This window comes from Gymnodraco acuticeps, unplaced genomic scaffold, assembly GCF_902827175.1.
Source record: "Gymnodraco acuticeps unplaced genomic scaffold, fGymAcu1.1, whole genome shotgun sequence".
Lineage (NCBI taxonomy): Eukaryota > Metazoa > Chordata > Actinopteri > Perciformes > Bathydraconidae > Gymnodraco > Gymnodraco acuticeps.
The window spans coordinates 364853-379688 of record NW_022990919.1 but is presented as its reverse complement, the minus strand read 5'-3'; the positions used below and the strand labels follow the sequence as shown (position 1 = coordinate 379688).

Here is a 14836-nt window from a genome sequence, read left to right as displayed (position 1 = left end):
AGACTAAATCTGAATTCATTTTCATGAATAAAGACAGGACAGTTTTTATAGACAAATACACGTTTTACTTTTGCAAATTTAAAGTGCAAACATGAAAAATAACAATACAAAGTGGCCAAAGTAGCGAACTGTCTTCTTGCACACATCACAGTTCGCTAAGTTTTAATGGCCAGTTTGAAATTGCTCCACACAACGCTGCTCTTTCTCTCAGCCATCATGCGCGTGTGTGTGTTGCACTCGCGAGTCGCTGGCTGCTGCTGTCCTGCCCTGTTGGCTGCGGTCAGTCAGCTTGATAATCGGCGTTCAGGCAGGGAGCCTCGAGGAGAAGAGGACAGCAGTGGAGAGAGAAGAAAAGGGCATATAGGCTACTTGTGTTCGTCTGCACATAGTTTTTTGAAGAAATTGACGAGTAGAGGAGACGAGAAAAAAGTATAACAGTATCGATCCTATTGGCTCTAGTATCGATATTTTGAAACGTAACGTAATATCGGAGGTATCGATATTTTGGGATCGATCCGCCCACCCCTAATGTTCATACAATACTAAATACATTTGAAGCCTTTTTTTAAGCTGTCCACCATGTCAATACGTTTCTCTTGCCTAGGGCAGCAAATTGGTCAGAACCGGCCCTGGTGTCATCCCCACAGCACTTGAAACATGTGTGTTTAGATAGTTAACTTTAGTCTAGTTATCTTATCTCAGTGGGTCTCAAACCGTTTGGTCACCATTTATGAGAATAAATGAAAAACAGTTACGAAATACTATATGACAGTAAAACAAGAACACAGTTTAAAAGGGGAGTGATTCGTAAAATATCCATAAAGAAAAAGAAAATCTGTGTACAGTTATGTTTCATATGGGTGTTGAGAGACGCAAACATTTATCTATTCACACGATTCACACACACGACCCAGTTCCGCACCAACAAAGCTGATTAAGTAACCTAGTATTATTTTATCAATAAAACATATGCATAATCTGTATGGTTTGAAACTGAAGTAACTACGCTTTATTCTGAAAACGTCCTTTTTCCGCCTGCAAGAACAGAGTTAGCCCTTCCCGTGTGTGTGTGTGTGGAGGGCGGGACGAGCTGGCCGACGGAGGGAACAAAGAACGACTGAGTGAGTATGTTTACGTTTGTTTTCAGCATAATACATTTAAAATACAACACTTTTGTAAAACTGTGACAAAGGTGTGCAACATATTCAAATATGTTTATTTACCATTCGTTAATAAGCTAATAATGGTAGCTTATTTACTCCTATGTACGTTAGCGGTAACATTAGCGTGTAGTGTTCATTAGCCTAGCCTAGCAGGGCTAATTCAAATATCTTTCAAGCGCTGCACACTTTTTCAGTGAAAGAGCCTGTGCATAAACGCCTGTTTTGTGTGTATTGTGTCCTTTTCTGGCGTACTGAATTGTTTTGAAATCTATTGGGGCAAATGTTCTCTTTGTGTTAGCAGGTTTGGCTAATAGGCCGAGCCGGTTAAGCTATCTCTGGTTGTCCCGTCAGCCATTGTAATCATTCATTGTTATCATCGTTACGTTGAATACGTTTGCCGATGTTTTTCTTGATTCTTAATGTGTCAAACGAGTCGCGGCGAAGAGTGTATAGTCTATGTGTATAGTGCATCTAATAGTGTGGGTATTTTCCCGTGTATAGTGCATCTAATAATGTGGGTATTTTCCCGTGTATATTGCATCTAATAATGTGGGTAGTTTCCCTTTTACTTTGTTTCCTTCTCCAGGTTAACACATATGAAATAGCCTCCTCTACTTAGCCCCGTCTGCAGCCACCATGTCAAGTAAGTAAACGCACATTATAAAGAACAAACTAATGTTAAGTTCATTGTTGTTGATATTATGAGAGCTGTTATGTTATTGTTTGTAAATAACCAACACAATTATACCAAAAAAAACACAGAAAGGCTGCTATCAATGGTTTCCAGTGTTGGAAAGTAACAATTACTCAAGTAAGGTACAAGTATGTCAAAATAGTACTTGAGTAGTTCCATTGTATCCTTCTTTATACTTCTACCCCTACACGTTTATACTTTAACTCCACTACATTCATTTAACACTCACATTATTAACTTTTTACAAATTGAAACATGTGATTTGCTTCTATGATGATGCAGTACTGCACTACCAATATACACAATTACAAACCAGTATTTTATTTTAAGTATATAAAATTAGCTCCACATTGTCAAACTACAAAATGTAAATGTCCCATATGTTTTTGTTAGTGATTTAAAACGGGATGATATAGTGTATATTGTGAAAGGTGCCATTATTCATATTGAGGACTTTTGAAACTGTAAGTATACATAGCTGATATTACTTACTTCTACTTAAGTAACATTTCGCACTAAAGTCTTCTACTTTTAACGGAGTATTTTAAGACCATAGTATTTCTACTTTTACTCAAGTAAAGGACCTGAGTGCCGTTTCCACCCCTGATGGTTTCATTTAAAGGGATGTATCCTACAATAACTTGTATTGCTGTAGGTTTAAAATAGCAATTTGCTTTGGTGTTGATGGCGCATTAAAACAGTAGGATGAATCAGGTTGTAAGAGAAGGAGAAGAATAGTACATTAAAAAAACAATTATATTACATAAAGAAATGAAGTGATACAAATAAAAATACCTACATTAAAAATATGTGCAATGTATCAGACTTTAAAGTGGAGAGCTATGTTATGCAGATTTAAAAACTGATATTGTTTAATTAATATCAAAATGTATATGCTTTAAGATATCCAGCTTATTTGGCTTTCAAAATAATAAAAAATGAATACAAAAAGTGTATGCATATATTGACAACAGCCTTTTTAAATGCTTGATACACACCAAGTTTTGACATTTATTTTTTCTTTCACACACAGAGCGACCATCCTACGCCCCTCCCCCTCCCCCTGCCCCCACCACAGTAAGTGTCCCCCTCTCAGCTTTTAACGTTCAGTGGCCAAAGGGCCATGTTAGCCACACACATTATCTTGTTTTCTTTTTTTCTTTCTTGCCGCTGTACACCTTCTCTATCCACAATTTCCTTTACAAGCTGCTTTTTTTCTTTCTTTCTCTGTCTGAACACAAAGAGGTGTCCACCAAGCAGTTCTGCTCTCCATCTTCACACTCACTCCTGTTTTTCCTCTCTACTACTACCATTTTTTTTTTTAAAAAGGCTTTTGAAGAAGAGGTTATTGTGCCTCATGGGGTATTCCGAATAAAATCAAATTTGAGATATTTAGGATGAGTACATGTGTACAATTTTAGAGTCATCATGGTTGTTGTGATGCTTTAATTTCCTTGCATTGAGTAAGAGGCACAGCACTGTTTAAATTCAATGTCTCAGTTACATGGTTTATATAATGAAACTCGTGGGGGCTATGGGAGCTTGTTGCTTGGTACATGCAACATTCCCATGTTGCCTGACATAGAAAAATTAGCAAAACAATACATTTATATTTTCATGTTTTTCCCGTTTTCACTTATTTGTGTTTATCCCTCTCCTCCTCCTCTTGTTTGTGAACCATTTCTCATTCGTGTTTTGTCTCATTTGTCTTCCATCAGCAATTGCCTACCGCCCCAGGGTTTGTGGGATACAACCCTTACAGCCATCTGGCCTACAACAACCTCCGGCTGGGAGGGAGCTCCGGAGGCTCCAGCAGGGTAATGAACTGACGGATGGATTTGGAGAAAATAATCAGAAAAGGGGTTGGGTGCAGGATTGGAGGGAGGGTAGATAGAAAGAGTCTTGGGCTAGATATATGGGCACAGCCATGGGGAAAGGAAGCATTCTTAATAGTTTTAGAAGGTGGGGCTTATGCATAGAGGGGGAAATTGTTTTTAATAAGGAAACGGGTATTTAAAGGGGCCCTATTCTGCTGTTTTCCTTTAGTATGTTAAATACGGTTTTTGTGCAAGTAAATGGCACAAAAAAAAAATCCCAACATCCCCCTGACTGCAACGCCTCCATAGACTCCTTTGTTTACTTCTGTATCATAAGCCGCTTTCACACCAAGTACTTTGCCGTACTTAGTTCCAAGCACTTAGTTCCCCCATGGAACTAAAGAGCAGATCGCGTTCACACCGGAATAAGTTCCCTGAGGGAAGATTACGCAAATGAAGCCGCTGACGTCACTTCTTCTTCTTCTGCTTTGGGTTTACTGGCAGGCCGCAAACAACTTCACGGCGTATACTGCCGCCCGAAGTCCACGGCCGGAAGTCCCCGAGTTGGGGACTGGCTTCAGTAGAAGCTGCTGGGACTCCCAGCAGCTTCTACTGAAGCCTTCCGAGTAACTGTCCACGGCGGCGTGTGTTGAAGCTTCAACGCTTCTGTCCATTCACTTTGAATGGGGTGACGTCATGCTTTGCCGAACTGCATTGTGGGAGCGTTGCTCGCTTCAAAAGTTGAGCAATGTTCAACTTTTGAAGCTTCGGCGGAAGCGTCAGCCAATCAAATCATATGCCAGTACAAGCTCTAGCCAATCAAACCGCGTGCTTGTGTGTCCGGGGCGGGAGATTCATGTGATTGGTTGTTGGTCGAGTTTCAGACAAGCCCGCTGGCAAGCTTCAACGCACGCCGCCGTGTGGACGCTGCGTAAATTGTCAGAAGCGCCGACACTTCCTCATCTCCACCGCTCCCATGTTTTTTTTTTTGTGTTGCCATAAGTTAGTCTCTCTGCGTTTGTGCGCTGGGCTAATGCTAATAATGCTAATGCCAGCAAATACAATGGCGGCTTCACAAAACTTTTCAGAGTTTTACGGGGCGTGGTTTGCAATTCGCGCAGCCCATCAGAAATTGGAACTTTTCTCCCCAGGAAAGTACCTGCTCTCTAGCAGGGACTAAAAAGGAGGGAAAAGTTCTCATGAACTAAGTTCTCTTTTTGGTGTGAACGCAAAATCCCAGGAACTATCGGAACTAAAAGGGAAAAGTACTCCGGTGTGAAAGCGCCTTTAGTGTCATCACTACGTTACACTTGCCCTTTAATTAGCTAGCGTTCCAACACATTGTACGTGATAGGCTAAGGGGCAAGACATCTCTAAGTGGTTGACCAATTACAACAGAGCCAGCCAGCCAACCAACCAATCGGAGCAGACTGGGCTATGGTTTCAGACAGAGGGTGAAAAGAGGTGCTAGAGCACAGGCAGTATGAGGAAGAGCTTTTTGAAAATGAAAGTAATTGGTACCCAGTAGAGGTACCAATTACAACTATGAACCCGAGAATGAGTAGAATAGGCTTCTTTAAAGAAAGCGCCAGGAGGGAGGGTTACAACAGATGGGAAATAGCATTTCTATGCCTCCATTGTTTAGTATTATTGTTAGGTTGCTAAATGCAATCTTTGAGCTACAGCTCTGGAGAAAATGAAGAGACCACTCCAAATGTTTCTTTACTCACAATCTCTACAAGTATGGCAGCCATTCCATTCCAGTGTCTGTTGAATTCCAACACAGAGAAATGTTTGTCAGTACTTTATCGAATAAAATGAAACATGTACATTTTACCCAAACACATACCTATAAATTGTGAAACGAGAATCTGATGCTGCAGTGGTCTCTTGATTTCCAGAGCTGTATATTTAATTCAACGCATACATTATTTTTGCTAAATGACCAGAAGCATGGTTATTTTTGAGTTGGTTTTTTTGTGGGAAAAAAAAGTTTAAAACATAATCAAATTATTCGGACTAATTTAGACTTTTCAATGCAAACAGAATATTAAGTAAGATAGTCTGGTTCACCAAACTTACTTAAATACTGGAGGAAACATATACAATCATTGTGATTTAACTTTCTATTTATTTATTATTTCTATTTAATTTGACCTAAATCGCTTAAAAAAACATGCAACAGTTTGTTTTATTTTTTCCCTTTCCAAATGTCTTTGTTCTTTTTTTTCAAGAGTTAAAATTCCACTCTTAAGATAAAAAACATTCTGCAAAAAATCAGCAAGAGCCTTCACCAACCAGGACGGTTAAACATTTATGAACTAATCAAATAAATCCTTTTGTCAGTTTATAATACATTTTCATCCATGTTTTTGTTTCGGCCAAATCAAGCTCTGTACAACCCTTTAATCTGTCACCTGTGGGTCATATTTATAACAATATGATTTATTTATTTTATCCAGCAGTAGGAAAACCTTCAAGACCCCTTGACCACATGTATGCCCTGCTTACCTACACAACTCAGAATGAAATCATGTTTAATGACAGTATTTTCTTTTGTTTCTCTCTCCAAACCTTTGTCCCTTTTTTTATCACTTCCCTTCTCTCCCTCCTCTTTCAAACTCCCCCCCCTTCTTGCCCCTGATTTCCCCTTTCCCTTTTCCTTCCCTTCCACAGACCTCCTCTGGGATCACCGTCCCAAAGCCCCCAAAACCTCCAGACAAGCCCCTGATGCCTTACATGCGGTACAGCCGGAAGGTAAGCAGGAAGGTAAGACACCCATCCACGGTGTCGCTTTTACTGCTTGTCCTCCCATCCCCTGAAAAGTTGCAGGGGTGTTAGGGGGGGAAACAGCCAGCCATGACGCCTCCACCACCACCGATCATCAAACCCCCAGTGGTGCCTCCCACTCTGTTGGCTCTAAGTAGCCTCCTGTGTTTGTCAACCATTAGAAAAAGAAAATACATCTCCCTGTATTTCCTTCTGCTAGCATGATCTGCCTCTGGCTTCATTTCCCCCTGTATTTTGCTTTGCTGCTTCTCTAGTTTTTAAACATTTAATGGCATAAAGACAAAATCTGCTCTCAAATCAGTTGACTTAAAACATGAGATTCTGTCTTTAGATACATTTCATTCCATCCAACCTTTTAGCCATACAAAAGGGGCTTTACATTTAATGCTAGATATAACCTTTACCAGTAGATCCATAATATGGGAGCTTATTTCCTCTTTCCTTTGCACTTTTCCTCCTTATTTTGTTCACTATCTTGTAGTTACCTAACTTAGCGTTTAGTGCAGTTGCCCTGCGGTGACCATATGTTTTTTTTGTGTTTGCATCTTGCGTTCATATGCAAACAAAAAGGTATGGGACCAAGTGAAGGCCTCCAACCCAGACCTGAACTGTGGGAGATTGGAAAGATTATCGGAGGGATGTGGAGAGACTGACGATGAGGAGAAGCAGGACTACCTGAACGAGTACGAAGCTGAGAAGGTGAGAACCCGGAAGTGTCCCAATTACCACAGAGGTTCTCGTAGGATTTGTGTTTGTGTATATTTAGTCCAGGGTATTTACGATTGGATGGAAGGGGGACGACCTCAGCCAAACCAGAAAAAGCTTTAACAATCAAAACGGATCACATATTTAGTTGAATAACCTTTTAATTGCTGTAAGAAAATAAACAGTGCAAATATCTTCTAACAGAAAACTACAACGGTCCAGGCAGGAAGTGGCATCGTCCTGCTCAGCTTGTTTTTTTGAACTCTTTCCCTCTCCCCACCTCAGATTGAGTATAACGAGTCTTTGAAGGCCTACCACAACTCGCCGGTGTACCTGGCCTACGTCAACGCTAGAAGAACCGGGCTGAGGCCGCGATGGAGGAAGAGAGCCGGCAGAGGCAGACTCGTATGGATAAAGGAGAGCCGTACATGAGCATCCAGCCAGCTGAAGACCCTGATGGTGAGTTTGCAAGGCATTTATTCATGGTAAAAATGTACTACATCCAGCTTCTGGACCCCTCAAATAGCTTTTACATAAATAAGTCAGCATTTAACCATTCACACACATTCACACAGAGACAGGGTGTGCCATAGAATGTGCCACCTGCCCAGGAGACTAACATTCAAACACATTTACAGACCGTTGGCCAATTGCAGCAATTTTGGGTTTAGTATCTGGCCAAAGGACACATCGCCATGTTGACTGCAGGGGCTGAGAGTCAAACCACTGAACCACACGCCGCCAATAAAGCTGTTCAATAATGGCTTAAAATCACATTTATAATGAGAAAGCACAGTTTTTAGTTTTGGGGAGAGAAACTCCCTCTAGAGATTTTAGCCTTTGCAGACCATTGACATAAAAACCTATAGAACACACTACAGGAAACAGAAGATGGATAGAAAGTCATTAAAACACCATCATTGCAATATACTGTCCAAATACAAACTGTTCAGTTTTGATAGTCTTGTTACTTTCCCGAGTTCGACTGGTATTCAGAATCATTCACAATTCTACAACACCACCGTTGAGGAGCTTTTTTTCAGTTTCGCCGTGAGCAGAGTTGCAGAAACTCCAGATCTGCATCAAATGCAGATCTAACCTCCCCTGAGGCGCACTGCCTTTGGACCATCAGCATTTTGGTTTACGGCCATCAAGCACTGGAACACTCTTCCAGCTGAACTTAAAACCTGAACTGATTTTAACTCGTTTTCCTATGGTGCAAACAAATGATATTAAGCAACCAGTCATCCAACATTAATTACACTGTAATCTGAGTTTTTTTTATTTGAACTGTATTGTCATACTATATCTTAGATATTTAATTTTTAGTGTATTTGAAGTGTACTAAGTATTATGTTCGTAACCTAAGCTGTACTTAAATCAGGTTTTAAAATAGTTTGACTGATGGAGATCATGCAATGTTATTGATTGTTATGAACCTGTCTGAGGACCACAGATGGAAATGAGCTATTAGCTATAATCTGGCATATTGCATCTCTTCTCTTTGCTGAGATTAATGTTTTTGTATGCATGATCCTTCTATAATTAAAAAAAAAAAAAAAAACTCAAACGCATAATAGGGCCTCTTTAACCTGCTTCCCCTTTCCTCTGTCTAGACTACGATGATGGTTTTTCGGTGAAGCACACGGCAGCCGCTCGCTTCCCAGGGAACCACCGGCTCATCAGCGACATCCTCAGTGAGATCGTTGTCCCCGACGTCCGTTCCGTGGTCACCACCGCCCGCATGCAGGTCCTGAAGAGGCAGGTCCAGTCTCTCATGGTGCACCAGGTAGGTTCAACAGACATACTCTCTGCTTCAGGGAGGCCTCTTCTAATCATGCATTATGTTTTAGTCGAATGTTGGTGAACAAATGTCAAATGCACTTCAGAGACTCACCTGTGATTTCCTTTGTGTTTCAGAGGAAGCTGGAGGCAGAACTTCTGCAGATCGAGGATCGCCACCAAGACAAGAAGAGACGCTTCCTGGAGACCACCGACTCATTCAACACTGAACTCAAGAGGGTACAGCAGCACACTTTCTATCGAGATACGGTCGAGTGGCGGGCAAAAACGATGTATAACCACAGATGCGTGCTGGATCTACCCCTGAACTAAATGGAGTAGTGCAGGTCCTGAAGCCGTAGCTTGATTAGAAGCCTACATGTATTACATCAGTAAATACCCTACTGGAAAACACCTTTTTTAAAAGTGGCTGAATGAGACGATCGAACGCCATCATTCCGCCATTTGCCACCTTTAGCTTAGCGATGATGACGTGAACTCCTGTGACCATGATGTAGTTCCTTTATAGCCTAGCATAAGCGTTTTACCTTCAACTAGTATCAGTGGTGTTAACATGAGGAGATGATGCTGCTGAGCAAAGTGTAAGTGTTATTCCATAATGGAATTCCTGAATCCAATAGACAAACCCCATTGCTATTAGTCCGGGAGCCTTTCGGAGGGCAACTTCTGCTTCGGCCTTCAAAAATACGTCATCGCTGCAACACGACATATGATTACTGTTAGCATTGAAGTCTTGCATTCTGATATATTAAAGACGACGAAGAGGGTTTAAGATTTAATAAACACGTTTGCATTCAATCTCGATTGATTTGTAGATTGAGTTTTTATGAAGCCGTGGTTTGTTCTGTGTGTGTCCAGCTGTGCAGTCAGAAGGTGGAGGTGGACATGGAGAAGCTGGCAGCAGAGATGGCTGCTGCTGAGGAAGCGGCCAGGCGCGGGCGAGGAGAGGGAGCGGGAGGCTGCGGAGCAGGCGGAGAAAGCTGCTCAGCAGGCGCAGCAGGAGGAGGCTGCCGGGAACAAAGCAGCAGAGCAGAGCAGCGATAATGCGAGCAGCACAGCTAATACAACCTCAGGGACAAAGGAGGAGGACAAGCCCACACCCATGGAGACAGGTACTTAACGCTTTTGAACATTTTAAATTCATGGGTGTATGGATATTGCTGAACCCTTAAAAAAGAAATCTGACATCCAGAGTGTGCTGCTGTGTTTGTTTCCCAATATTAAAAAGTGTTCAAACTCTGATCTAAATCAAACCTTAACCCCCCCCCCAACCCACAGATGAAGCAGAGCCCTCCTCCGAGCCCCATCCTGCTCCACCTCCCCCGTCTGACCCCCCCTGATAAAGCCTCGCCTCCCCCTGAGCCCCCCAGGGAGAGCAGCACTCCTGTGAGCAGTGACGACAGCAACAGCAGCAGCATGCCCCCCCCCCCCTCAGACAGCGCCCCCGGAGCAGCAGCCCCTGATCCCCCTGCGGCTCCGGAAGCATCTAACCCCAACGCGGCGGCTCCTCCACCTCCTCGCCCCGCCTCTGAGGAAGCAACCCCTCCACCACCAACACCAATACCTCCCCCCACCAGCCAGGGCAGCCAGCAGTATGACGTGTAGCAGACTGTAAGACACACAGTGGGAACTATAGGACCCCCTTGCGTGTATGGTGCGTCCATCTTCACACATCCTGTGAATGAGGGTCTGATGGTGTGGTTAATAAACAGTTAGCATGCCTTTCATGCTCCAGCCTCGTGAAGGGGGGGGCGGGCAAGGAAACCCTGTGAATTTCTCAACATTAATCCTCACACACAGATTCTCACATCTAAGAGGGGCTATTTTTCTGGGTGAAATATCAAAAATCAGCTTCTTCATTGAATCGCTGCTACAGCGGCCACGTGTTTCAGAATACTTCCTCCTCTGACGCCAGGAGGAAGTCATGTTGTTCATCTGTAGGTCAAATGTGAAGCTCCCACTGTGTAGACTGTACTGTTGGCTGTGTCTAGTTGACCGCTCCCTATTGTGAACCCGGAAATGTTAAGTACCCCACAGTCTTTATGATAACTAACTGCGAACTTGCATATGTTGGGCAATTTGCACAATTAGCATGAGTTGCATGCAGACAATCGGTTAGAAAATGGCTTGCCCATTCTGGACATTTTCATGATCAGCAAAGGCAGTTTTAACCAGAAAATGGCAATTTACTCTCCGTAGATTTTGATTAAATGTGGGTTGTTTTTTGAAGATCTATGGGACTCTGGATCATTTGGATTGGGCAGGTTGCTTATTTATTTGAAAGATAATTGTCCCCAGTAGAGGTTATCGTTCTCCTCTTGTGCTCTCTATTTGCACTGGTCGCAGCACTTCTCATGGTAGTCAAGATCAGCGCATCGGGGGCACAAAGATGGCAGAAATGGTATCCTCAATCACCCCCAAAACCACTCGGGGAATGTCCGAATCGGCAGAGCCATTTTTGTACTATTTTCCACATAGGCTATAATGCAATTGAATGAAACTGATGCTAAATGTGCAAGTTGCCCAACATATGCGAGTTAGCATCTGGCAGTTTCTATGTTCTGGGGTTCCGTGCTATTCATTGCTAACACTTTGGGGTACCCAACATTTCCCGGGTTCACGCTGCTGACAGGAAGGCAGATATGGCTCAGTGTTGATGTAGAAACCTTGAAATCAGCCCTTATAGTTAACTTCAATCTGCTGCAGCGGTGGAGGAGTTCATCACTCTGATCACCGTCTGAATCTCAGCGTATGATAAAGGACCCCCCCCCCCCAGTCTAAAAACCTCAGACTTTTCTAGTTCCTCGGTTTGTGTGATTTCTACTGCTGTTACCTCTTTGTTTTTAGAGATCTAGTGGATCCTTTTAGAATGTTATTCTCAAATGAAGCCTTCGTGATGAATCCAACGCTAGCTGGAACATTTTGACTGGTGCGGATTTCAATTGTTGCGCCGCACTTTTTCTGCATGGTTTACTCAATCCTGCAGCAGAAAAAACATTCAGGCCGAGGAAAGCCGTTTTTAAAATGTGGGACAAAGACCATGATGTGTGTAAGACATGAAATGTCATACACGTCTCCAAGCGGCTCTTTGACACCTGGGTGATAAAGTGACTTGAGTATAAACAGTTGACATGGATGCTACTTCCGCTGTATTCATCTCATGGACTCTAAGATCTGTTTTACATGGAGATGCTGCTGTGGTCAGACTGTTCCTGCCGTAGATGCATTTTAACACCACAGAGATCACACGCTGCCCCCCAAATGTAACCTCTGTGCATTTAAAGGACCTGTTTCTTACTTCAATCGGACTTGTTTTTAGAATATGCCTGTTTTTGGATCTTTCTTTTTTACTGTCAGGAACTTATCTCTCCAAATAAAGATGATTTCTCAGTCTGTGGCTGTTAGCTTTCTCTTGCTGGATCTCTGGCCCTTTTTTTCATTTATTGGACATTAAATTAGAGTTGGAAATTATTATAAACGCACGATAAATCATAGTTTGAAGCTACAACAGATGTGAACAAGCTACAAAGAACAGTGTGAGTTTAAATAAAACAACTTTATACAGTTTTTCAATATCATAAATTAGGATGTAAGAAAATAGATATAGAATATTTAAAATATCACAAATAATGAAATAATGTAAGCATGGAAAAGAATAATGATGTAGATAATTGTTGAAATATCACACAAAACCACATAGTATTAGTACAGTGGTTCTCAACTGGTGGGTCGCGGACCCGTTTTGGAGTGTGTCGCGGATGTGAGTGAAGAAGAAAAGTTGAATTTTTTTTGGTGGGAAAAGTCAAACTTTAATTTTGAAGGCCCGATTTTCTAACGCTGGCATGCAGTCGGCGTTGGACTGGAAGCACCGGAGACCATGAACGGTTTTGAAAACTTCTGTCATCGTAGTGATCATCTTCTCAATAAAATATCTTTGCTGATGTTTTTTCAGAATCAAGATTGTGTGCCGGAAGTCCCCCACGGAGAATAACTTAGCGGGAGAACTCTTCTTTATACATCCGTGGGTACAACTTCAGATAAAAATGAACACATAATGAAATATGACCCCCGGTCTGATGACTGACAGGTCACAGAACAATGGGGGCTATCTACCCTTACCCACAATTTTAAAGTAAGTTCACACAGACTCTCTCCTCTTTGCTCTTCTCTCTGTGTGGAAGCAGCAAGATGTCAGAACAAAGTGACAAAAACAAACAATGGCATCAAATATCATTAATATGTCGGGTAGGTAGTAATAGATTTATTTATTTTCTTCTCAGTGTACCAGAATGCATAGTTTATGTTAGTATTTCTAAAAATCTCCTGGGGGAGATTCCCCCCAGACCCCCTGCTGGGGTTGGGGTTTTCAGCATGTGTGCCTTTTTATATAGTTCAGCTTTGATTCCAGCATCTCATTAAACCTTTTTTTAAAGCATACTTTAGTTCTGTGAAGGGATATAAGGGATATATGCACTGTACTTCACTTGTATTAATATTGTATGCTCAAAAGTGTATATATTACAGCACGATTTTTTGTTGAATAGATTTGAGTGCTTCAAAATGTTGGGTTCGCGATTCATTGACCAAGTAAAAAGTGGGTCCCGAGGCCCTTGACCAGTTGAGAACCACTGGTATAGTATATGGAACATTTGGAAAATATAAACATAGAACAATATGTCCAAAATATTAGAAAAACGACATAAAATATGTTGAGAATATAACACAGATCCACGCATTATACATAGTCAAAGATATCACCCAAAAAACCAAAGTCTAGTTTGTGGTAAAAGAATATCAGTGTAGTATTTAGTAGCTGCATAGTACAGTATGTCAATTGACAATTTAGATGAAGTCATATCATCTGAATTGTAGATGACATCTAGAGAGTATTGCAAATAAATAAAGTGTTTGCAGCAATGTAATAAGTACAGTATGTGCAAAAGGGGAAGTACTATATGGCACACGGATGTGATTTGTTCATTTGAAGTCAAAGAATGTAAGGCTTAGAGCGACAGCAGTGATGATCTGTACAGCTTCTACACTCAAACGTCTGTAGGGTGAATCTGTTCAAGCCGGACGGCAGTGAGCAGAGGTTTGGGAGGATGATCCCTGTTTTGCTTTCTGCTGATTTGCCATGCCTTTTTCAAATTAGAATCCCATGTACATACTTGTATTTTGTTTTTAAACTCCCTTTTTCAATGATATCTCCTTCCCCAGCAGATCCATTTCTCCAAATTGTCCTAATCACAGAGGAAAAACAAGAGAAAGACAATTATGAATCATATTAAACAGTGTTTCAAAATGATGACTGCAGAATGTAACTAAGCATTACAGACACACAATCCCTAAAGGATTATTTAAAATGATGTACTGGTTTTTTGTTTTTTAAACTAAGCATGCATTTGACAGCAAAAACAAAAGTCAGCAAAAGTGCTGCTGTCCCATTTTCTGATTGGTCTTATTATTATTGGATTAGAATAAGTTAAATACACTTTAACCTTAATAGAAGTCATACAGAGTTCTTGGCTCTGTTATAGATACATTATACGTTATATTACATGTATAAGTAGACCAAAGTGAAAACATTTAGACAAGTATAGCCTACAATCCGGTGGGATTTATAAAATGGTACCCTGGCCTGACATGCAGCTGCTTGTTTGCTTTATTTATGTTATACTCTGACATTTTGCAGGTTTTTCTGTTTATTAAACTTGGGGACAACATATAAACCTTTGTGTTCAGGCTCATGCGCTTGAAGTAGGGGCGTGAAGAGAAAGCCTATTTGCAATATTTTCCACTAGATTTGATCATTCTTTTATTTAGGTTAAAGTGTATTTAATGTATTCTGATCCAATAATAATAAG

The 14836-nt window shown here is 41.4% G+C and overlaps 1 protein-coding gene across 1 annotated transcript; it reads left to right on the top strand.

The window, feature by feature from the left end:
* The first annotated feature begins 1023 nt into the window (after nucleotides 1-1023).
* On the top strand, nucleotides 1024-12384 carry LOC117558030 (SWI/SNF-related matrix-associated actin-dependent regulator of chromatin subfamily E member 1-like). The gene is given in 16 exon segments (XM_034233989.1): nucleotides 1024-1121; nucleotides 1750-1806; nucleotides 2891-2934; nucleotides 3576-3674; nucleotides 6351-6443; nucleotides 7035-7068; nucleotides 7071-7113; nucleotides 7115-7163; nucleotides 7455-7520; nucleotides 7523-7628; nucleotides 8786-8958; nucleotides 9090-9191; nucleotides 9831-9907; nucleotides 9909-10084; nucleotides 10251-10308; nucleotides 10310-12384. Coding segments are annotated over 15 exon segments (1395 nt in total). The 5' UTR covers nucleotides 1024-1121; nucleotides 1750-1799; the 3' UTR covers nucleotides 10578-12384.
* The last annotated feature ends 2452 nt before the right edge of the window (nucleotides 12385-14836 follow it).